Source organism: Motacilla alba, chromosome 5, assembly GCF_015832195.1.
Source record: "Motacilla alba alba isolate MOTALB_02 chromosome 5, Motacilla_alba_V1.0_pri, whole genome shotgun sequence".
NCBI classification, from domain to species: Eukaryota; Metazoa; Chordata; class Aves; order Passeriformes; family Motacillidae; genus Motacilla; species Motacilla alba.
In genome coordinates, this window is record NC_052020.1 from 22,334,390 (window position 1) to 22,358,519 (window position 24,130).

The following is a 24,130-nucleotide window of genomic DNA, read 5'->3' on the forward strand; positions in this document are numbered from 1 at the left end:
TCCTGAGCAGGGGCAGGGAGGGTGTTATCTCGGTGCAAGGTGCTGCTCCTGCCAGTGTGCTGCACAGGAATGTTGCTGATAAGTAGGAGGGAGTTCAGGGAGGACCAGGAGAGGGGCGGGCTGCATAATGTGCTATACAGTAAAACACAGAGCTTCATGTGTGAAGTAAACACAGTGTTTCTTTCTTCTTCTTTTTTCCCCTTTATTTGGAGCTATGCAGTAGTTTAACCAGAGCTGAAGGAAGCACAGTGACCTTCCTTGGCAGGAGGTCAGACTGTGTTATCACAGGGTTTCTCTCCCTCTGTAAGACTCCATGGGGCAAGTGTGGGAAACAAAAAGTCATTTTATCTTCAGAAACAAATACATGCATCTCTTCCTACTGAATGATTGGGGGATAAGGGTGTTTTAACTCCAGGTGTCCTGTCTGCCAGGCTTCCAACACAGGTGGTTGTTCTGACTGAGAGCATCTGCCCCACTGCCAGCATCCACCTTTCCAGTGACAGTGCAGGCCCCACAGCTAACCAGCTCTGGGGCAGCACTTGTATCTTCTTGTCTTTTCCCGTTCCCCAAGCTTTCTCCCTCTTCAGCTGCTTTACTGCAGACTTTCTCTTCTCTGAGAAGGCCAGGTAGACCCTGATTTTGGCACTGGCTGGTGAATGGGTACAGGCCTGCAGAGCTTTCCTCTTGCTCCAGAGAGCGCAGACAAGGGACTTAGCCTGCTAAAATAATGAGCCCTTCTTTGGCGTTACTATCGCTTTTCTTCTGAATGGCTGTGGCAATTCTGAAAGGAAATGTGTCTTGTTTTGGACATCCTGTAAAGGCTTAAAAGTGCATGTGTTTGCATGTGTCTAGTTATAACGCTGGGGCTTTGCTTTCAGACCGCTGTATGAGTATTAAGTAACACTCCTTGATAAACATCTTTCAGGCTGCACATTGGCATATGAGAAGTTTGATTGGGAAAACAAATCATTTGTCCCCTGGCACAAAGCGGAGCCAGAGAGGTTGGGAATGGCATTCCTTCCTGTGGTAAATAGGGCAGAAATGCAGACCAGACTTCCATGGTGTTCAGGCCCATACAAGCATGTGTGGAATAAGAAAATCCCTGTCTTCAGGGGTTTGTGAACATGAATTTAGAAATGCCCTGAGCCAAGTCATGATGAGGATGGGGTCTTCCACCAGTTTCCCTGACAGATGTGGTCTGATGAGCTGTGGAGGCCCCTCTGTCAGCACTGCAAGTATGCAGCATAAGAGCATGTCATCCGGCAGAAGACAGGGAAGGAGCCATCACAGGGGATTTTTGGGGAGCAGCTGTGAAATCTGTCTGATCTGGTGTGGTACCTGAGAGCAGTTTGTGTGCCTTAGAGGAACTCTTAAGATAAATGCAAATGAAGGGATGAACAGCACGCTGATTTATTCCTTTTCTCAAGCTGAGATGCTCTTATGCTTAGTGGACCTTCCAAAAATCTAAATTAAATCCATTCCAAATTATTATCACTTGACATATCTATATTTTCTCTTCAGCACCACCCCATGATGAGAGGGGGAGGGAAGTGTTATTGTTTTGGTGCTTGCTGTCCTTAAACATCTTTAAGCGGTTGATGATTCTGTGAAGTGTCTCCTGGCTCTTGTGTTGAGCAGAGGGAGAGGCATTTTCACTACAGCAGCCTTGTGTGCCAGAAGGGTGGTGGTGGCCCAGCTCCGGCTGCTGCAAAGGAACATAGCAAGCATGATTTGTGTAACCTTGGTGGAGTTCCAAAGGGTGCTGTAGACACTTACCTGTTCGTCAGAGGTGTCCAGAGCACGTGGAAAGTTCTGTCTGCAGATGTTTAGTACACTGTATTCTGTTCCTAGATGGAGATGGGCATATGTAAGATTCTGCCATATGTAGGCAGATCCTGGTTTAATGCCTCAATCTGCATTTCTCTTTCTTGTCCTTCTGCCCCCGAAGACTTGCTCTGAGGTAGTGGTGGTCCATGTTCCCATAACATATCACACCCATCACTCTTAAATTCCATGTGCAGTTGGAAATCCCATGTGTGTTTTTAATGGGCTCTGTGAAGCCTACTAAAGGTTCTCCATGCCTCAGGTTGCTCTGTGGTGTCTCATACTCTTCACCTGACCTGCAGGGTCAGGGAACCTGGTCTTCCCTCCCCAGTGCAGGAAGAGGTTTCCACGTGCATGCGTGGGTGCTCTGGTGTGTGATGGCAATTCTTGGTGTTGGGAGGGAGCCTGATCTGCTGGCTGCATCCCGGCCTGGGGGAGAAGGCTGTGGTTCCTGGGGGAGCAAGGTTGTCATTTCTCAGCTACTCATATTTCTACTCCCTTCCTTCATTCTTTTTCAGAACATGAGTGAGAACTTGAAGGACTGTTTGATCCAGACCCAGGCTTCCTTAGGGGAGATGGTGACGATAAAAACAGAGGCCTGCTCTCCACACCGGGACCAGGAGTATGGACAGCCTTGGTATGTGGCTGAGCTTTGGTCTGACGTACTCTAACCCCTTCTCTCCACCTACTTCCCAGCTTAAAGGTGATTTTGAGGAATATACTTGAGCTGCTTGAAGTTATTAATGCCCTTCCTTTTGAGGTGTGCCTTGGGGTGTTTGACAGGAGTGGTTGCCTTCTCATGTGCGCCTACTGTAGCTGAAGTCATTTTCTGCTGTGGGCTTTATCCTTGACGATCTGATATACCAGGTTTTGGCAGGTTGGGTGGCAAGTTTAGTTATTTCTCTGCTATAGTTGTGGGACTGAAGGAGTTGGTCAGGCCCCATTGGTTCAGCTTCTCTCTGTGTGCAGTCCCAGCATCTTGCTAGGTTAACATCATCTGTCTGTCATTCTGTCCTCAGCTCTGGAAGGCCTGACCCACAGTCCATGGAGATGGAACCCAAGAAACTAAAAGGGAAACGGGATGTAATCATGACCAAGAGCTTTCAGCAAGTGGATTTCTGGTGTAAGTGTCTTGTGAGTGAGGGAAAAGCACCACTGCTGCTTATGTAGACTTTGGTCTTTCCTGTAAGTTAGGGGCAGGATACAGGGGGGAAAAAAAAGCCAGGCACAAATTTGCATTCTCACCTGAAAACACTGGCATGGTTGGTAATTAAATTCTTGCACAAAAGCAGCTTGTCCATGAAGGAGCTAGGCAGAAGTAGGGAGGTAGGAGGGAAAGCAAGCTGGAAACATGAAAATGCACATTGGGAAATGCTGAGAGTCTGGAAAACTCAAGTAGTTGAATTCAAAAACTACAGAGGGAGCATTGGGCAGACAACAGCTCTTTCCCTCATTCTGGAAAGAAAACTGATGCCATTTATGTTAACATATCTATGAATTATCAACTGGTAGACCTGCGTCTCTGTCTGGAGACAGGACAGGTGCCTGGGATGCTGTCTCACTCCCAAGCACAGAATGAAGGCTATATGATGAGGGTGTTTGTTTTCAGGGATGCTTGTTTTAGCTCCCCTCTGATGTGTGGGGAATCAAACCTTTTGGCTGGAGGACTTGCTGCTAACCAGGGATGTGCAGGGAGCTCTCAGCCTCTGTCTCTGCGGGCGGTGATGGGCCTTTCCATGTGTGTTCAGCCATCAGTGGCAAGTACAATGTGGGGCACCAGGGCTCAGGCAGGTGCAGGTGTTGGTAGGGAAGATGTGGGTTGGGGCAGAGCCCATGTTGAGAGGCGTGGCAGAACAAGAGAGCAGGCAGTGAAACATCTGTGTGTGTGTGTGTAGGCTGCAGTCTGGGGAGGGGGCTCAGCTGGCCAGGGAGAGGACAGGGAGCTGTCCTGAGTGCTGTGCATCCGGTGCGCTGTGTGAGCCTGTGCCTCACGTCTGCCCTACCTAACCCCTGTTTCCTTCACATCTGCAGTCTGTGAGTCCTGCCAGGAGTACTTTGTGGACGAGTGTCCAAACCATGGCCCCCCAGTGTTCGTGTCTGACACCCCAGTGCCTGTTGGCATTCCGGACCGGGCAGCACTGACCATCCCGCCTGGAATGGAGGTGGTTAGAGAGCCCAGTGGGGAGAACGACGTGCGCTGTATGAACGAGGTGATCCCCAAAGGTCACATCTTTGGGCCATATGAGGGGCAGATCTCTAGCCAGGACAGGTCTGCAGGATTCTTCTCATGGCTGGTGAGTGACAAGTTTCCCCAACTAAGTGACACTTGAGCTATGCAGTTCAGAGCTAGGGGAGTCACGGGCTTGTGGAGCCAAACCTTAGCCCTCTTCCCCCTTCTCTGAAGGTCTTTCTCTGGCCACATGGGCACTACATCGGCATCGGCCTGCCATAAATATTAGGAGCTTAAGATAGATGATCTAGAGATTGCAGAATTCTCTCATGGGCACCTAGCACTCCCTCCCAGCCTGCCTGAGTAGAGGAGGTGTCCAAGAAGCCAGAAAAAAGATCCAGTCCATCAGAAACTGATCTACATGCAGATTCAAGCCCCAAAACTCTTTTCCCCTCATACTACACAACTTGGTTAGCATATGAGATAGATATCACTGGATCAACTCATGTTAATTATGAGACTTGCAATGTATGATTTGAGTTATTATTGGGGAAAAATTAAGAGCTGCTGATGTGAAATGCTCCTCACACTTTTCTGTCTGTAAAATAAATGTGTGTCTCAGCCGTGTCCAAAAGGGAAGTTAACATTTTTTTATCCCAGGATTGTTAATGATTTTGTCAGCTGCATCCACAATTATAGATATTTGTACATATTAAAATGGCTCTCAGTCAGTTTGGAGTAACCTCTATGCACTTCAGGTCAGCAGCCTGTAGTACTGGGAGAGTGGAGATTCGCAGCATGATTCAAGGCTAGAACTGAAGCAGTGATTTGAGATTCATAGACCTCCTCCTGCTTGGACCAGCTGGTTGACGTGCTGCATTCATTCTCTTGTTCCACAGATTGTTGATAAGAACAACCGCTACAAATCCATTGATGGGACAGATGAAACCAAAGCAAACTGGATGAGGTGAGTCCGGTTCTCTTCTGCCTTCCCTTTTGGGACTCTGTCTTCCAGAGAGAGGCCATCAAATACTCCTTACTGTTTTGTGTGTTGGAAAACCAAACCAAAATGTCACCACCATTTTGCAAATGGTATGCTTGTACTCTTTCAGTATTTATTGTAATTAGTATCTTTGACATGAGATTCAAAGAAAGGGTCTAAAAAAAGACAAGAATGTGTATATGGAGGATCGCTATTTTCTGGAATGAGAATAAGTGTTAAAGATGATCCTATTTATCCACTCTTACTAGCACTGACAGGTCTCACTCCATTTTTTTACTCTTTTTTTTCTGTTATGTTCAAATATTTGCAAAATGCTTTGCATTGCCCCCGAGGTAACATTTGAGTCTGTTTGTTTTGTTTTTTTGGTCCCTACTCATTTGACAGATACTAAAAGAGGTGCTTTTTTTTGCTTTCTTTCTGGGCTTCATTTGAAGCAGCTGTCCGTGCTGGCTGTGGGTTGGCAGTGCCAGCTGTCCTGTGCCAGGAGAAGGGCGAGCTGGGCGGCTGGAGGCAGAGCTGACGCGTGTGCTTGCGCTCCCTCTGCTGGCCCCGCGCCTCGGCAGAGCAGCCGGCAGCGCGGCTGGCTCTGCTCCTCAGCTGCAGCAGGGAGGGACCGTGTGTGGCATGGGGCAGTGTTTCAAGTGTTGGCATATATCTGCAAGACGTAGGTCACTGAGGCCTCGTATGCGCGGCGAGTCACCGGAACGGGGCACTGCTGCACGGTGAGGCCCGTCAGACCAGTGCTGCTTCTGTGGGGAACTTTGGAAGTGGTTATTCTCAGGAAGACATTTCCTACAAGATTAAGGCAGCGTGGGATTACCTGGTTTGTTGGCCTGGGTGTCTAGGATTTTCAGTTGTCCCTCATTATGGGAATAAAAAACATGAAGTACAGGTAAATGCAAGATTGACCTGTCTGATCGTATCTGGTTTGCACCACTTTTGGTCGTTTCAGTCTTCATGTGGATAGCAGCTGTTCTGACATTTATGTTCATAAAATTCAGCAAAGGATTTCATTTATCTGTAAGAATTCCAGCTATTACAGTTGTTTCACTGCTGGATGAGGTAAAGTACTAGACCAGGGCTGAGGCTGGAGTCATCACTTCAAAGAGAAGCAGTGATACAGTGAAAAGATGGGTAGGCAGACATATATGTAGAAATAAAGAATGCAAAGTTCAAAAATCTATATAGATCTGGGTCTTTGTGATCTGCATGACAGTGAAGCTGGGGCAAAACACAGTCTTGGAAAGCAAATGATGAGCTATGATGAGCTCTTCTTCCTACTGCTGTGAACATAAGCTTGATGTCTGGATTTAAATGGGCACTACTTGCGGTGCTAACACCAAAGAGCAGAATATTCTTGCCTAAACTTGTATTTGCCGTGGTTCAGTCTCAGTATGAGTGTGGTCTGGGCCATTGTGTACAGCCTTGAAAGGCATGGAAGTTACGGCTTTGTGGAAAGGGGATGTTTGTGACCCCTCATGGGAAGGGTGTACCAAAAGGTCTCTGCAGGCTATAGCAATCTTACTGACCTTTCTGATTTTACTCTTGAAAAGTGCTTATAACCAGTAGTATTATGTAGAGTCTGACACTTCAAGTGGCAGTAGGAGTCCTCTAAAAGCCTTGATTTTGTTTGTTAGCACCTTCTAGACTAAAGTGTGCTCAATATTCTGTGCTGGAACATCACCTGACACTGAGATCACGCACAGAAACCACGCTTGACTTCCAGGACGCTGTAGACAGCGCTCTTTTTGTTTTTCAGATGGTGCTCTTTGCTATCACTCACAGATGGAGTGCTTTGCAAAGCAGATCTACTCACCTTCTGGGTAGGTGGGTATGGCATGGGGAGGGCAGCTTGGGCTGACTCCTCTCTCTTCTTGTAGATCTGGCTATTGTTTCTGTTGTTTGAATACCACACCTGAGTCCATTTTTGTGTTGCCTGAGGACAGTATATACATTGCAGCACTTGCTGGTTTAATTTCAAGTGCCTGTTTACCCAAGGCAGTGGATGACAGGGAGGAAGGAGTAACAAGTGCAGCAGATGGCATGGCAATGTTAACATCCTCTTGCCCTTTCCCTCATCAGTTAGTTAGTCAAGACAAACTCCTGATGCTGGCAGCATGTTCTCCTAAGCTGGCTGCTGGCACATGGCTATTGCATCCTTCATCTCTGTCCAGAGTAAAGCCCTGCTGTTTGCAATACTTCATGAAACTCCATGACTTCAACATGTGCAAACATCTTCCTCTGTTTTTATTTTTCTGGTGGCTGTTTACCACAGATTGCAGCAAGCAAAATTAATGCTTTCTTGGACACAAATAGTAAATTGCTGCTGATGGCAGTTATTGGGGCTTCTGAAGGGTTGCAGAGGACCATCCATTTTCCTGGTAGCTTCTGAGGAAATTCTCTTACTCAGTTGTTGGTGTCCTCTAAAAATAATGGATCTGACAAAACACCAGAAGTAATTCAGAAAGTCCAGGAAAGTCCATCTTTCTGTGTATGTATCACTTGGCCCAGACCCAGATGTAGGATAGAAACTGCTGGTACCTAACTGAACTGTTGAAATGTAGTACCTCATGTTTGGGGTTTCCAGGATATTTTGAGCATTTATAGTCTGTAACCCTTCTTATATGTGAGTTCCTGAAGTCTTTGGTTTTGACACAGTATAAATTCATCCTTTGCCTTAGCCAATGTGAAAAGGCTGAAGCAAGACTTTTTCACTGCTTTCTTCTTTGCCTTCCTTTCTGCCTCCTTTCCTCTCCAAACATAGTAACAGAGATCATGGGGAGCCAGACTGTCCTGTAAATATTCCTGTATCTCCTTATAATGGAGCATCTCTGATTTGATTTTCATACAATAGTAGAGCTTGGAAGGGAGCTCTGGTCAAGTGTTTCAGTTGCCTGCTTAAAGCAAGACCAACTTTGACTAGTAGATCTTTTAAGTACGTAGCTGCTGTTTCAACTTTACAGGACCTTTTAAAAATAAGCATTTAAAAACAGGCAGGGTTGCTGTTACTGCCCTTGTGTTCAGCGTGAGTAAAAGCCACCAACATGTGAATGTCATTTTGTTGAACATCATAAACTGATTTCTGCCACCTTGCAGCAAGTGGAGCAAATGTTCTTATCTATTACAGAGTCAAATTTATGCAGAGCGAAGGGATCCCAAATTACTGTGGGGCTGTGATTCTCACAAAGCCCTGTGAAAAATTATGTGCTTGTTTCTTAGAGGCCAAGAAAAGCGGAGTTGATTGGTATATTTGTGGGGTAATCATTAAGTACCTACTGTTCAGTGTGTCTTGCACTTTCAGATAAACCTGAGCTGAGGTGTGAATTCTCAACCTCACAGCTGGGGCTGCTCTGGAGCTTGCCAAAACCCTCATGGCATCACCAGAGAGGCACTTGCAGGTATCAGTGACTACCTCTAGGTAGTCACCAGCATACCAGCATGCTGGAGGAGAAAAGGATCCCTCTCACAGTAACTCTGTCTGCATTTTTATTAGGAGGAGGTTGATGTGCCTCTTAGGAACCTAAGGTTAATTGAATTTGTGATTAAAACTGGCCAGAACTCATTACTCGATGTGTGGCAAGTTTGCTGCTGGAATATGAAAGTTAGATTGTTTTGACCCAAGTCGTGCCAGAGCGTATGAGTGGAAACACTAAAATCTGAATATCCAGACCTACCATAAGCTGTCCTAAGTGCACTTGATGGGATATCCTGTCTGGGGAGAGCAAAAAGGGCTCTAATTCCCCATCGGGGCCGCTTTGCTGGTGACAGCAGCTGTGAGTTTGGCAGAGAAGAGGGGGCACCAGATTTTGTGTTCCTGTGTCTCCAGAGAGCGCTGTTCTGTTCTGCAAGCTCACCCCTACCCAGAGCACTACAGAGAATATTGTTACTCTTTTTCACTAGAGCAGCTTGTCAGTGGAGGCTTGTTGCCACCTCACGGAGGCACTGATGATACTGTGCAGTCATGTGTACCTGATGAGGACATACACCAAGCCCAGTTTTGCTGAATGCGATAAAAGTCAAACTGTAAATATTTTGCTCAATGTTTCATGTAGCCTTTTCCCTTCTTCTTGTGTTCAGCTGGGAGAACTCCTTTTTCCTTTCAAGTTTGATGAGTTTTTTTGTTGGAGTTTTTTGAGATTCAGGGTAACAGGTGCTTTGCTGGCTCTCCATCATTTCATTACCATCTTCTCTAAACGCTCCTTCTTTCTCTATACAAACGAAACTTCACCAAGAGAATATCTCAAGCATTCATTTATGTTTGTTCCTGTGAAATGCATCTGTGCACTTAGGTCCCAGCTCTCCCTGATGTGGCCTGGATTTGAACAGCTTCTCCTACTGGTTTTCCAGCGTTAACCAAACTGACACTTGCCCTGATGGCAGGCTGCAGTGTCAGTGAGATTGATTAAACAACAGTGTTAACGACACTAGGAAGGAACTAGAATGCCATGGTCAGCACCTTTCTGTAGGTTCAGTCAGTCTGTTTTCTCTTTCCTTATTGAATAGATTTACTGCCTTCTTTTTTTTTTTTTTTCCCAATAACAAAATGTAGTTAGGATTAATGTTTTGTTTATTTTTATAGTTTTCTTTAACTGTGGCTGGAGAAATTAAAACAAACCCCCTTTGGACAAAACTGCTTGTTCTCAGGATAGCTGCCTCTTTTTCAGTGGGCTGAGGCTGCAAGTTGTTCATTTGAAGCACCAGAAACTGGGTGCAGGCTCATGTTGGTGGCAGTGACAGAAAGCCTAGCCAGGAAAATAGAGTGGGTGGCCTCATTCCTTTTGAGAACAATGGGAAATGGCAGCCATTTTTGGGTGAAACAAGAGCTTGCTGTGAATCAGACAAATGCTGGATGTAGAGTACCCCAATGCTAAAAAAAGAGATTTTTCCTTAGAGAAAGCAAGTTGCAGAAATTGCCCACCAGTCTAGTCAAAACCTACCTACCCTAAAAAAATCCAATTTGATGTAGCCTTTTCATGACATCCTGCAAGTTGTAACAGAGAGGGTGGTGTAGAAGTTTCTGCTGCATGTTATGCCAGGTAGAACAATAATATGTTTCAGGCTGCTAAATTTCCTCTAAGTTTCAAGCAGTGTCACATTAGAAGCTAATTCACCACTCTGATTGTGAGTTGTCACGGTTTTTTTTCTGTGTACAAACTGGCAAGTGATGTGAGGCTGAACTGAAAATCTTATACATAAGTCATGGCATCAGACGATGTGTAAAATTTGATTTTAACTTTAAAGCTGAGAAGGCTCCTTCACACTAGTGTTGCTTGGTTTGTTTTTTTTTTTTAAGCTTGAAAACTGCCTTCTAAAAACAAAACAACTGCCTTTTCCTGGTGAGAGGTTGTTGTGGGTCAGGGGAGCTGGATCCCACCAAACTCCTCTGCCCCAGTACTGCACTGGCCAAGTGGTTGGATGCAGGGGATTGTTTTGCACTGATTTCCTTTTACCCAATTATGCTTTGCGGGATGTTCAACCCAAGGAACATGGCTGAACGAAAGAGGAAGCCCAAGTTTTCCAAGGAAGAGCTGGACATTCTGGTCACTGAGGTGACCCGAAATGAAGCCATGCTGTTTAGGAAGGACACAATGCGTCTATCCCATGCTGACAGGGACAAGATCTGGGAAGGCATAGCCAGGCAGATCACATCAGTCAGCCAGGTCCCCAGGTCTGTAAAAGACATTAAACACAGATGGGACGACATGAAGAGAAGGACCAAGGACAAACTGGCACTCATGCAGAGGTCCCTCTCCAGCCCCGGCAGCACGGGGCAGCCCTCAGCCATCGTCCTGACCGCCCACGAGAGAGCCATCGAGTCGGCGCTGCATTCGTCCCACCAGAGGCACGGCTGCCACCAGAGAGCTGATCTGGACGTGGTTGACAGCCTGACAACTAGCTGTAAGTATCACTGCCTTAACACCTCTTTGTCTCATGCTTGCATATCTCAGTTTGACACCAGAAGGGCATTGTGTGTTGTGTGAGATGGCTGGGTTTCCTGTCCTTCTGCTGTGGTTGGTTTCTGCTCTGCTGGTTGTGGAGTGTCGAGATGGATTGTTTCCGAGTTAAGGTCATCTTTATGTGTTTGTCTAGTTCTTTTCCATACTGTCATCTGAGAGTAGATAATAGATTATAAGGATGAATTAATCCTACAAGTGAGGGAGCATCTGTAGTTGAAGTATGACTGCTTCCAGTCTGTGGAAAAAGTGCTTGTAAAGGATTAGGATATCTTCACCCTGATAAAACAGCAGTACTACCAAACTGAGAAGCATCTGCCTGTTGCCGATGGATCACTTCCAAGAGAGCTTTGGGGGTCTCAGTGATCACTGGTGTTCATTGCTGAGGTTGGGCCACTAATGATTTCTCAGTAGTGGTCTGAAGGATCAGCATGAACACTGTGAAAAAGGTAGACTATAATGACTCCTTTTTTACTGGTTTTAAAGAAACTGCTGGCCCTCCTTTTGAAGTTAATCTTCTTACACCACAATTCTCAGACACCTTTCAGTGCTAAACCATAAGCTGCTTTGTGCAGGTTCTTTCCATAGTTTTGTACACAGTTTTCTTTTGTGGAGATGCGGCTTCTTGTTTGTGAGCTTTTAGGGATACAAAGGAGAGAGGGAGGTGATAGCTTCTTGGGAAGTGAGTCAACTAACATCTCATGGGTGGCGCTCTCCTACCACACTAGGTCTGATCTCATATCTGAAGTTGTTAGTGGGAAAGCAAGAACAAAATCTTCCAGAACTGACAAGGTGGGATTTGGTCGTTCTTTGCATGTATCTTGGAAGCCAGTTGCACTATTTCAGAGGTAAAAAGAATACAGGTTATACAAGGAAATAGTGGGCAGCTGCACCAGGTGAAACCTTGTCTCTTCTTACTCATCACATGCCTGTACCTGTGAACTGGCACATAACCAGATATTTATCAGATTAATGATAGTTTTCCTGCGGCATTTTGCTTTAGTTTTGATTTTGCATCAAGTGTATTTTCCTGATTAACATGGGGCCTTTTGCTACTTTGTCTGATTGTCTTCTTGTCTTAGTGATGCCAAGCCACGTAGTGGCTTTGCAGAACACACTTTGAGAGCAGCAAATACAACATCTACACTCTTCTTAGTGCAGAGGGTGTAAGAAATTATGTGGGAGCAGGATTTTTACTTGGGAAGTGTGTGTCCCTCCAGAGTATTTGTGCTAGCTACCTATGGTTTTGGGAAAGAGAAGTCATTGCTACTGTCTGAAATGGATTCACATTCTAGTAATGAACAGTGCTCTGTACAAAGTACCACAATAGCTTGGGTTCACCCACTCTCAGGTTTCTCATGGCTAAGCTTGTCACACAGATGCTAACATTGCAGCACTTGCATGATGAGTTATGCATCAGAAGCTACAGGCTTGTCTGAACTGGCAGGCTGGGGGGAGGGGAAAACCCTTTTTCCATGTTCTTTGAGATGTCCTGAAACAGAAGCCAATGTTGAGAGGGATTTCACATTAATAATTCATACTTCCTCTTCTGTTTAAGCTGATGAAGATGAAGAGATGCCAAGCACTTCTCAGGAACACCACTTCGCTTCACTGCCGAGGGCTGGTGCAGGTGTCAGTCCATTCTCCAGGCCCTCCTTCCTTCGCACTTCTTCCTCATCAGAGCCCTCGGAAGCTGCCAGCCAAAGGCAGGACCTGCGCTGTCCATCCCCACACGCCACCTCGGCCTGCAGACCCCCGCACCCCCGCACACGGAGCCCACCCCTCTCCAGCTTCGACCGCCAGCTTCTCCATTGCCATGCACAGCAAACAGACCTGTTCAGGCAGTTCTGCCAGGAGCTGGTGGCCATTCACAGGGACATGGCAGATAGCATGCATGCCATCAGCCAGAGCGTGGCCGACCTCACCAGCCAGGTCGGCCAGATGTGTCAGACACTGACAGAAATACGTGATGGGGTTCGGGCTTTCCATAGGATACAAGATCCTAGTGTCATGCCAGGGCCCTGTCTGCAAGCAGCTTGCTCTGAACAGCCCCTTGAGCCTAGTGCAGAGTCTAACCAAAACCCTCTAAAACGGATGACTCCTGCACGGGCCACCAGGTCTCGAAAAAGAAAACATCATTTTTAGTCTGTTTCATATAAAGTAAAGAAGGATGCCCTTTCATGAGCTGCTGCATGTTCACATGGCTTCCCATGTGTATCAGTATTCTATGGGGAAGGTCAACAGCTGACCCAACCCATCCATCCCCCTGCTGGCTAACAGAGCAGTATGAATATAGCAGCTAATTGTCGGACTGGCACTCTGCAATGGCAGAGAGGAATCTCAAATACTGTAGAGCTTGGAATGTAGGATGTCTTTGGGTTGATAGAGATTAAGAGTTTTTACTGGCTTCCCCATGCTTTAAATGCTATATAAACTAAGAAATGCAGTAGAAATCATTATCTGGATCTCTTCCCATGCCTGTGAGATATTATATACTGAAACACCATGCTACAGAGATCCCTTTGCAATCAACTCACAAATTTATCCTACTACTGCATTCCCATCATCTTCCTGAATATTAGTATATGCAGTATGTGCAGAAATTTATGACGATAAACACTCTTATTGATCTTTGCTTTTATCTTTCATTCAGCAGTAGTGGGCTGCATGGGGCCTACTGTGACTTACACACAGCTTTGGGGAGAGGAGTGAAAAAGCAGAGCTTGTGCAAGGAAGGGAAGAAGGCACGACTCTGAGGACAGGTCTGAGCACCATGGTGTTTTAGACTGCTGAAAAGGTTGCAAAGGCATAGGCCTTTGCAAGGATCCTGCAGTGCCACATGCACTTGTGTTAAAGAGGTCAACTTTTGTTTACTCCAGTCTGAAACCCCTACCTTTCACAATTGCAGTTAAAATACAATTATTTAATCATATGACAACATTTAAAGATAATTGTATCAATGTTGTCAAACCTTCAGTTTTGAACCACCTCACCCCTTCAAAATGTGGAAGACTGAACAGAAACCAGAAAAGACGTAGGGCCTGTTACTTACATCAAGCCAGTGTTACTGTAATTCTGTCAGCTTCAGTACAGTTACTTTGCACTTAGTTTTATTTAGGGTGGGATCTGTACTGTGTTTTCCTGACATGAAGAGTTCACAGTCTAGATTCACAGCTACATAGGTTAAAATCTTAAATATGTTGGTTTTATATTGCTTTCTTTCCCCATATAGATGCAAGAAAGAACTGTGTTACAGCATTTGAATTGCTCTAGAGCTGTGTGTGGTTCCCATGTACAACACTGTTTCTGGAACTAGGCTTTAATAGTGTCACTTCGGGTGGTGATCATGTATGTGGTAGCTCTTTTATAATATGTCTGTTTTCTCCTTAATTTTCACCTCTGCATCTAGCATGCTGCCCCCATCTCTGGAAAAACCCAGACCATTATCCCGATAGGCCTCAGCAGGAAAAGGGTCAAGGTGTTAACCACACAGCACACCGTGCTCTCCAGGCTCTTCTGTTGTATTTGGAGGTTGGTTGCAGGACACTATTCCAGTTGAGTCTGCATTATCATACCATGGCTGGGCTACAGACTCGGCAAAAAAAGTTACAAAAACTTCTGTGGAATTGAACATAGGCAGCACGGTGTAGCAGAAGGATGGCTTGTTTTGTGTGGTCTTCAAGAGTCATCTTTAACCTGTCTGGCCTCTCCTTTGAAAGTTTAGTGCATTAGCTTCTTTCCTGAAAAGTCCATTGTATAATTGTATATCTGCTGTGTCAGGCATTCATGACATGCTTTTCCTTTTTTTTTTTTTTTTTTTTTTTTTTTTTTTAAGATGTTCTGTAATTCTAAGTAATTTATTTTTAGTGGTGCAATAAAAGATTGCTCAAGGAAGTAGTGGTCTGGCAAAGAAAAAAGCCTCATTCCTGAGGAATGACTCAACTGGTTTCATGCAGAGGACATTCCCTTTAGTGCTGGTGCCAGACCAGGGCAGAATTTGCTCACCTTCCACTGAGGATGTCCTTTTACTTCTTTTGAAACATTTGTATTCTGCAAAAGTCACAGCCTCTCTTCAGATGAGTGGGAGATTAGGAAATCTGACAGAAGTGGATCTAATTTATGAATCAGAGAGAGCTGAGAAAAGGGTGATATGTTTTAAAGGCTTTCTGAGTCAATACAGTGCTGCTGCTATATATTAATATTAGTATTTTATGTTTTTATAATGTTTGGTCTCTACTGATACAGAGACCCATGGGCATAACGGTAAGATTAGCTCCTTTGATGTTGTCCAGGGGGATCCCTTCTGGGAACCCTCAGTTCTGCAAAGGAGGAAACTCCTGCAGGTGCTGGGTGCTGGAGGCAGTTAAGATTATTGCTGCCATCAGTTTGACCTCACAGATGTATTTACAGAGAGCATCCTGGTGCAGGATGCACAGCCCTTAATGCAAATCCCCAAAGGCTGAGTACTGGTCAGGAGAAAGGACCTTTTACTATCAACTGCCTGATGTCTCCCCTAGTTTCCTCTGTGGACTATTACAGATTGGCCCAGATCTGGGGACATATCTCCTGCCCTGTGTAGACCCCTCGGTGGAGTGGCTTTTCTGTACTGGCTCGCAAAGGATACTTCTTCCTGCACCTATCATGTTAACTGGCTGTTGAAGTAAGTGTGTCAAAGCAAACTGCTGTGCTCAACCCCAGTATCTCCATGTCTTGTACATGCTGAAAAAATTCTCTCTTTAAAAGTATTTTTGTTAAGAATGCAATAAATACATAACACTTTTAACACAGCTGCTGTTGAGTCGTTTGTTTTTCTCTACAATTTTTGCCTGAGCTGGTAACTAGCCTGTTACAGATGTGGGTCTCCTGGAGATGCTTGGCATCAGAGCACAGAGGAAGGGTTTGCTGGTATGACATCCCATGGCATCAGTCTGGGCTGGTGGCTGCTGTCTTGCATGGGATCTCCTGCCTGGCTCTGTGCCCGAAGTCAGTTTGGGAAAGGCCAGTGGCTATGGAGTGAGCAGCGGGAAGCCATGAGGCAAGTCCAGGGCAATAGTGGAGAGGAAAAGGGGAGAAGCCTGTGCCTCCCTCCAGCTCCCTCCCTCCAGCCTCCCTCCTCACTGTCTCTTCGAATCCTCACCAGAGACTCTGTTCCCTCCTGGGGAGGAATGATCCCAGCTGCAGAAAAATAAATTGACATTTTACCTGGGAATTTGGTGTCCTGAGTGGGCTGGGCCTTAGTAAAAAGGAAACAATGATTTTTATTTGCTGCTATCTAGAGAGTCTGTGGGAAAGGTGTTCCTGCAGAGCAAGGAGCTGTGCCTCTGACAGCTGTGGGGTTGATCCCAGCCCCAATAGCTGCAGATGGGTCAGAAGTGGTCTCCATTGGTGCTATGTTTGGTCCTGAGTAGCCTGGTCAGGAACTGTGGTGTTCTGGAGGCTAGCCTGTCCCAAGGACTAGACATGACAAGAAATGATGGATTTGTGACTGGTGGCAATGCCTCTCTGCTGGACCAGGTGCAGCTGAGGGTGTCTGGGTCTGCTGAAGGAGCTGTATGACTGCTCCTCCTCTGAGGATCACAGGATCCTCCCTTGGGAAACTTGCTCTGCAAGAGGGGCCTTGCCCATCAGTGTGCAGTGCTTGGGTCAGCCTAACCATGCCTGTCCTGGGTGTCCAAACCTCCTTGCTTCAATCCAAATGGAGTATTTGGCATTGGGAAGGGGACTGGACACTATGCAGCCTTCGCAGGAAGGGTTGGGTTGTTCAGGATGTCAGCACTTTGGCCTTGGGATGTATGTCAGTGAAGGCTGATCGTGCAGTCTCTCCTCAGCAGGTGGTTTGTGCCCCTGGTTCACCAAGCTGGCTGCACTTTTGTGGAATGATTTTTTCCATCCTTGGAAAGTATCTGCCTCTCAGCTGTCATGTGCAGTGGCACTAAGTCTCTTAGACCAACAGTTGGAATCTGGGGTTTCTGCAGTCCTTTGTAACCTGTGTCTTTTGTGCCTCCGGGGAAACTGGAGCCTGGGGCTGGGCAGCATTGATTGAAAACTGTTTCTTTTGTGTGGATGATCTCATCCCATTTACCTTACCTCAGGGAAGTATCACAGATGGAAAGCTTCCTCACTAGGAGTGTGAATCACGTGCTAGTTGTGTGCAGCTGTGAAGAAACTTGTTTGTGACTGGGTTATCCCAGAACTCTCTATTGGGGGCTTCTGATGAGAGTGGCTCTGCCAGCGGCTGCAGGAGGCTAGATGAGCAGCCAGGCAGCATTTGCTGCAGTGTTGCAGCAGTGCTGCAGCTCATGCCCTCCAGCCTGCACTCTCCTCCCAGCTCCCTGCTGCTCCAGCAGGTGGCCAGAGCCACAGCTGGAGGCTGCAGAACTGCAGTTCTGCTTCAGGCAGCAGAACTGAAGGATACTCGGGCAGAAACGTGGAGGGCTGAAGAGACAGAAAGAGAGCAGTGAACAGAAAAAGCTCATGTTTAACAAAATACTTCATAATAAAAATGAGCCCTGGTGGGACTAGTTAACTTCCCATTCAAAGCTGTATTTTCTACATCTCACTATCAAATACAGTTTGCTGAAAATGCACTAGGCCATCCTGCCAGTGCTGTATGAATTCCTTAGTGCCACTGGCTGTGGATTTACAGGTCATGTATGTTATATTAAGGATCTCTGAGTGACTTTAGGTTAGTAAACATTCACAGGGGCAGCCTGATCTGTTGCGGATGGTGGGATGCAGAGCAGGGTCTCTCCTTAGCTGGTGCTAGGAAGCATCCTGACATTTTGTTTGGACTGGAGAGAGCATCCTCTAGGATCTCCTGTGCTTCAAGGCATCAGCACATTGGTCTGTCTCAAGGGTTGTGTATCTCATAGCTGGCTGAAGGCCTGATACACCTTTTGAGGAGTGATAGCTAACATGTAAAAGCAACAGCCTGGCAGCTGTGTGCTGTTGCAGGATCTCCTTCCCACCCCACTGGTCCAGGTCTCTCTTCCTTCTCAAATACACAAACTGGTACTTCAAAAGTTCCTTTGTTTTGTGATCAGAAGTAAATAAAGGTTAAGAAAAGCCAGTGTTGGCAGTACCAGTCTGCTGTTTAAATAATTACTGAAGATGGCAGAGAATCCTGGGTGGCACACATTAGGAAAAATACAACTGCTTGCAGGCACATGCACAGTTGCTTAACATTAAAACCAGAGCCTCAGGGAGTCTGAGACACTGCCACTGCAGACTTGTTTTCTGTGTTTTGTGGGAAGTTTCACCAAGTTTGTGACCTTATATGTGTGGGTTAGTGGGATCACGTGCAGATGGACTTGTGTCTTTATCTGCGCATTCACATGGCTAGAGAAGGTAGAATATTCAAAACATTTGACAGATTTTTTAAGCCAAAGAAATACCTGTATATACATTAGGGAACTTAGGCAAAGACTAATAGCCACAGATGTCAGAGGAGCCATATGCTCCCCTGCCTCCTTGCCTTTGCTGAGGTTGCTGCAGCAGGGTGTGCTGAGCAGCAGAGGCAAATGGCATAAGAGAAAAATAAGTTTTAGCTATGAGCTGTTCACGTCTGATTTGGGGTCTACACATGCTGTGATGGGGCCTCCTTCCTGGGTAGCTGTTGTGGGCTCATGCTGCTGGCAACTGGAGCCAGTATTACCAAGCCTTTTTCATGTCCTCTAGCAGGAATATGAGGAGTGTGAGAGCAAGTAATATGACCCTAGTGATAGATCTCTATCTTAGCAAGTTGCACAGAGGGCCAATTGCTGGGAGTAGGAATAAATACATTTCTGCTGAGTTGAAATGAAGCTGTTTTAAATCAGGAAAATAAATCCCATGCCCTGAAAGTGATCTTTTTGTCAGCACTGCCAGGAGATCCCCACAACGTGGTGTTGGGGTTTCCACTTGCGGAGCTGAATTGGTTTTTTATGTCACACTCTGCTGAACTCCGAAGTGGAAAACCTTCCAATACTGGCATGTCCTTGGACAACCAGCACATACTCCCATGCCCATTAGGTATCCATGTTTCTGTCCTTAGAATCTCAGTTCTGCTTGCCTGAGAGGACAGAAGCAAGCAAATCTGTTACCAGCTAAAAAAGGAAGGCAGTGCTTTTGGGAAATAGGCAGGCAGAGGAACCCTGTTGTATTCCAGGTATTCCTGAGAACAAGGGAGGGAGCCCTGGGACGTGAAGTGATGGAGGGGGTCCAGAAGTCCTTGTTTCCATTACTAGGCAAAGATTTTTCTGACTGGGAGAGTCTGTCACCCTTGCTGGCAGACATCCCTTCAGACTGGATGTGCATTTGTGTCAACCCTTCCCCAGCAAAAACCGGCCCCACTGGCTTAGTGTTCCTTGGGTGTCCATGCTCGTTTGCACACCATTGCTTATAACTCCATGCTTTCCAGCCTGGCTGTGTTGATGTCTCTCTCCAAAGGTCATTCTGGCTTCTTCATGGTTGTCATTCTGATGCAAGGGGGGGCACAGGAGAGAAGTTTGTGCTTCACACCTGCCTTGTCCCCTTGCCCTCAGATATGTCCTCATCTCCCGGGAGGAGAGGGAGCAGAACTTGATGGCCTTTCAGCACAGCGAGAGGATTTACTTCCGTGCCTGCCGTGACATCCACCCTGGGGAGAAGCTGCGGGTCTGGTACAGTGAGGATTACATGAAGCGGTTGCACAGTATGTCCCAGGAAACCATGAACAGAAATTTCACAAGTGGTGAGTCCCTTCTCTTTCCATCCTCTCTCTTGATACCCTCAGGCTGCCCCACAGCTGGGCCAAGTGTGGTGGGTCAAATAGGTTTTGCACAGGCTGTGTGAGGAGAGTTGTATTTCTAGAAGCAGAGCACCTCTGGGTGAGAGCCCCCAGCTCTGCCTGGCATAGATGGAAGGGTGTACAAGAAGAATAAGATACCCACAGTCATGGAGATGATGAAAGAAAGATTTGTGCTGTGATGTGTCACGTCATGTGTTGTGTTGTGCCATGCTGTGTGTGTCTGCGTGCTGCAAGGGCCTGATGAAATGCCCAGGGATCACAGAGCGCTCCTGTCACAAGACTTTCTGGCCCGAAGATTGCCAAGCTGATGATCCTACAAGACAGTATCAAGTTTTTCCTCTGAACATGCTGCTCTCTCTGACTCCTGTGAGCAGCCTGTTTGAGGGAGCTCTGGCTGGTTTTGTGTCCATATGAATGAGGTTTCCTTGGTGTGTTTGTATGTCCATTTTCCTCGTTTAATTTATCTCCTCTTTCTTCAGAAAGATAATTTGGGATCAGCGCGACATCAGCTCCTTAGTCTCACAACCTTAGAATGTGTATACAACGTACAGGAGGCTTTGTACTTGTCAGACTGATTCTTCCTTGGATAAAAATTGTTATCTTGTCTAAAGAGTAGCAATGTTGAAACAAACCCAGCAGTCCTTTGGGCCCACGTATTGTCAGCAATATAGGAAGCTTTAGAGGAAAGCAAAAATTCTTAATGCATCTGTTCATCTGTACAATGCTGATACCTGAATTTAATTAGGAACATTCTTTTCCAGGCTAGATGCAGAATGGCAGGGCCTGAGAGGGGCAGCCACACTAAATATAATTTGTAATTATGATTCCTGAGTACATTATTACACACTTGCTGTTGCTGCCTTGACTTGGTAAAAGGTGTCTCCTCTTCAGTCATGGGGTGGATAAGATGTCCTGAAAAAGCTGGTTATCTCTATCACCTTAGGCTTTTTATGCACTTGCAGTGTTACATCTTGGTGGCTGTACTTGGGCAATTCCCACTTCTGAATTAACATTGGTATGAATTTGCTTTTTTTATGTTAATGAACACCAGTGAGTGATTAGGTACAGGCTGCAGTGATTTTGCTGCAATAACATGCACACATTAGTCACCCAGATGGCTTAGTGCTTTCTGAAAGTACAGCAAGAGACAGTTTGTGCCCTTGGAGCAGCTGCTCTACAGGGGCTCCAAGGCTACGAGCTATTGCCCTGCCATGCAGACACGCCTTTAGTCCTGGATTGTCATGGTGTCATGGTTTGTGGGAGCTGAAACAGTAACTCACAGCCTGCTCTGTGCTATGAGTATGGTGAAGATCTGCCTCAGGACTCTCCAGAACCTGCCACAGCCTAATGCACCTTCAGGTAGAAACTCACGTGGCTACGGAGACCATTCCAGAAACCCCCTGACATCTTGGTGAGCTCATCCTGCTGCAAGCTGGGCTCAGCCTGCATTCACAAAAGGGGCACAGAGATGTTAAAACGGAGCATCACCTGGGCCATTGCTAGACTTGCAAGAGACATCGAAGCCTCAACTGGGAGGGCACTGGAAAGTGGTCAGGAAGCAGCACAGAAATCTGCTGAGTCACTTTCTATTTAAAAGATTTCAAATCCCTGCTGATGAGTCTGTCAAAGGAAGTGGCACACTTTCCGAACTCACAGAAAAATTACATGATTCCTGGGTTCTGTTTCTGCTGATGGTTTCTGAGACGACTCATCATTGGAGTTGAGACAATAATATGAGGGATCATCTTGTGATTTCTAGCTTTTCCATAGGGCTGAAGCACTCAGCTGGTTGGGGGAAAAATCACCGACAAAGAAGAACCGGTTTTCTAAATCACTGCCTCTCACAGTAGTTGCTGTGGTCCATAACAGGGGAAATACTAAGAGAGAGAGTGAAAGCTTTGTCCATAGAAATTCTCATCAATGTGTTGAAAATGAGATCTGTTGTTATGGATTCACTAAAGAAGTGGCTGGTTTTCCAGCCAGCATCCAAACCCAGTGCAAAATCCCATCCATTCAGGCCAGCCCTTTTTGCAGTGCCTTACTCTAACTGTTTCGAGTCTTGCATCTTTTCTGCATTCTTAGCATTGCTCTCCTTAGAGAGGGAATGGTAGCTTTCGCTCCATAACTCTTATGAAAGCATGAATACACTTTAAGCAAACAAAACAAAAAATCAGCATAAAGCAGCGTCTTGTTTGGGAAGCCATCAATGCTTGAAGTTATTTACAAGATAGAAGAGTGATGGAAATTGAGCCAAACCTATCGTCTTTTGAATTTCCAGGTAAGGAAATCTGGCTATTCCCTTTATTTTAAGCAATTAATAATTTATGTGAGGTTGCTTTTAATATTTTTTTTTCAATTACTGAATGGTCATGCTCTCAGACTTCTCCAGGACAAGCTAGATGTCCCATCCTTGGAGGGCATTCACCTGTTGTTGCTCAGTTGACAATGTATACCTTAGGTTTTAAGTGTGCAAGTTGTTTTTACTCCTTTACCTTTGCATTTCTGGAGCAGCCCCCAAACTGAACAAGAGTAAAGGGGCTTGCAGACTTTGTGCCATGGCATGCACAGACACTGGGATTGTCATGAAATGATGTAAATCTCTTGCTGCACTGCTGTATGCTTGATACCTTTTACCAAGTCAAAACAGGCACAGGACTTTCAGCCAGCCAAAATAGCACTTAGGCTCTGGGTATAGTTTCCACCATGATCAGTCATTCACCTAATAGTCCTCTTCCAATGCAGGTTGGTTATACCTTTAGGTTAAACAAGCTGCCTGTAGTTTCTCTTCTCTTTGAAGTGTGTGGGTTCTACTCTGCTGTGGTTACCCAGGACTGTCTCTGTTTTTGCAGACATGCCCATTAGCGGGGCTTCTCCTCTTGCAAGCCTCAGTTTCCACTGAATTGTGTCAGTTCCCTGGCTTGTAACATAATATGCAGACCTGCAGGGATTCAGTCTGCCTTTTTGTTCTTTTTTGTTTGAGTTTTAGATTGAGGGATGTTGCTCCGTTCCCAGTGATAATCCCCACCCCTCATTTTCCATTCTAGGAGACAAAATGTTACAGAACGAAAACACAGAAAAGAATGTAGAAAATCAAGAGGATGCAAGAGGAGCACTCCAGTTCACTACCTTAAAGCAGGGGAAGAGCCCCTACAAGCGCAGCTGTGACGAGGGGGAATCCCACCCCCAAACAAAGAAAAAAAAAATTGACCTCATCTTCAAAGATGTCCTGGAGGCTTCTTTGGAGTCTGCCAAGTTTGAAGAGAACCAGTTAGCAACAAGTACACCACTTCCCCTCAGAAGAGCATCTAAATACCAGGCTGAAGACATCTTTGAGCAGTGTGGCAGTGCCACGCAGCATGGCTCCCTGAACCTCAGCAGAAACCAGAGGGAGAGTGAATGGAGGGTCCCTCACAGTTCCTCTTTCATCTCAGCCAAGGAGATGAGCATCCTTGAAGACGAGGAAGAAGAGCCCCTGTCACTTAAAGCAGACAGCCCAACTGAGCTGTCACTGGCCTCTGCACAAGGCAACTCCCATGAAATCCCCACCACATCCTTCTGCCCCAACTGCATACGGCTGAAGAAGAAAATCCGGGAGCTGCAGGCTGAGCTAGACATGCTGAGATCTGGGAAGTTATCCGAGGCACCCGTGTTACCGCCCCAGGTACCCGAGCTCCAAGAGTTCTCAGACCCCACAGGTAAGCCTTGCCGAGTTAGAGCATTCTCCAAACCCTGCCTAAGGAGAGTAGTGAGATGCCTGTGTGCTGTGTACCCATCTAAAGCATTTTGCTCCGAGTATTCAGGGGAACCTGTGGTTCAATGGAAGGTTCTTTGTCAGGTTTTGTGACTGGGTGGGCCAGGAGCTGATGCTGTGGGTACAGTGGAAAACACCGTTTGGGAAAGACTCTGTATGAAAATTTGCTCTATTTGTTGCCATTGTAATTGATAATGCACTGCCAATAAAAAAGACATTCCATTGCAGACAGTTTGTTTGCTGTATTTTTGATGCATTCTCTTTCAGCGGAAGACTTTCCACAATGCCTCACATGCCACCAAGAAAGTATGAATGACTCTGTGGTAATGCTGAAATGTGCTCTCTTTGTGTATGAAATTATGTCCTGCTGTGTCCCTTGTTGGAAATCTCTCTTTGTTTCCTCCACTGCCTTAACACAACCACGTGTGCCTTTCTGAAGATACATTTCATTTCCTCCAGGAACATTCTGTCAAGCAGCCAGGAGCCTTCAGTAAAATGAATATTTGGGTCACACAGTGTATTGTTCAAGTGGCCAGGATGTAGTGTCCTTTTTTTGCTGTTCATTGTGGCATGTTGGAGACAAAGTTCTTATGCAGAAATACTGATTTCTTTTCCTTTCAAAGTCATGATTCAAATTCTATCTATAATGTATTGAGGGCAG

At 46.0% G+C, this 24,130-nt stretch overlaps 1 protein-coding gene across 6 annotated transcripts in view; it reads left to right on the forward strand.

Moving 5' to 3' along the window:
• The window catches only part of PRDM11 (PR/SET domain 11), a 49,754-nt gene that overhangs the window by 16,265 nt on the left and 9,359 nt on the right, over positions 1-24,130 (forward strand). For 2 of the 6 annotated variants that reach the window (XM_038137912.1, XM_038137910.1), the window contains exons 2-9: positions 2,343-2,461; positions 2,844-2,947; positions 3,856-4,118; positions 4,894-4,961; positions 6,757-6,824; positions 15,491-15,611; positions 19,474-19,661; positions 22,763-23,413. In XM_038137912.1, the coding sequence (XP_037993840.1) occupies positions 2,346-2,461; positions 2,844-2,947; positions 3,856-4,118; positions 4,894-4,961; positions 6,757-6,824; positions 15,491-15,611; positions 19,474-19,661; positions 22,763-23,413 (1,579 nt within the window). In that variant the 5' untranslated portion in view covers positions 2,343-2,345. Of the gene's footprint in view, positions 1-2,342; positions 2,462-2,843; positions 2,948-3,855; positions 4,119-4,893; positions 4,962-6,756; positions 6,825-10,479; positions 10,896-12,509; positions 14,705-15,490; positions 15,612-19,473; positions 19,662-22,762; positions 23,414-24,130 lie in introns of those variants that run through there. The other 4 variants (XM_038137913.1, XM_038137911.1, XM_038137917.1 and 1 more) reach the window with 4 other exon arrangements.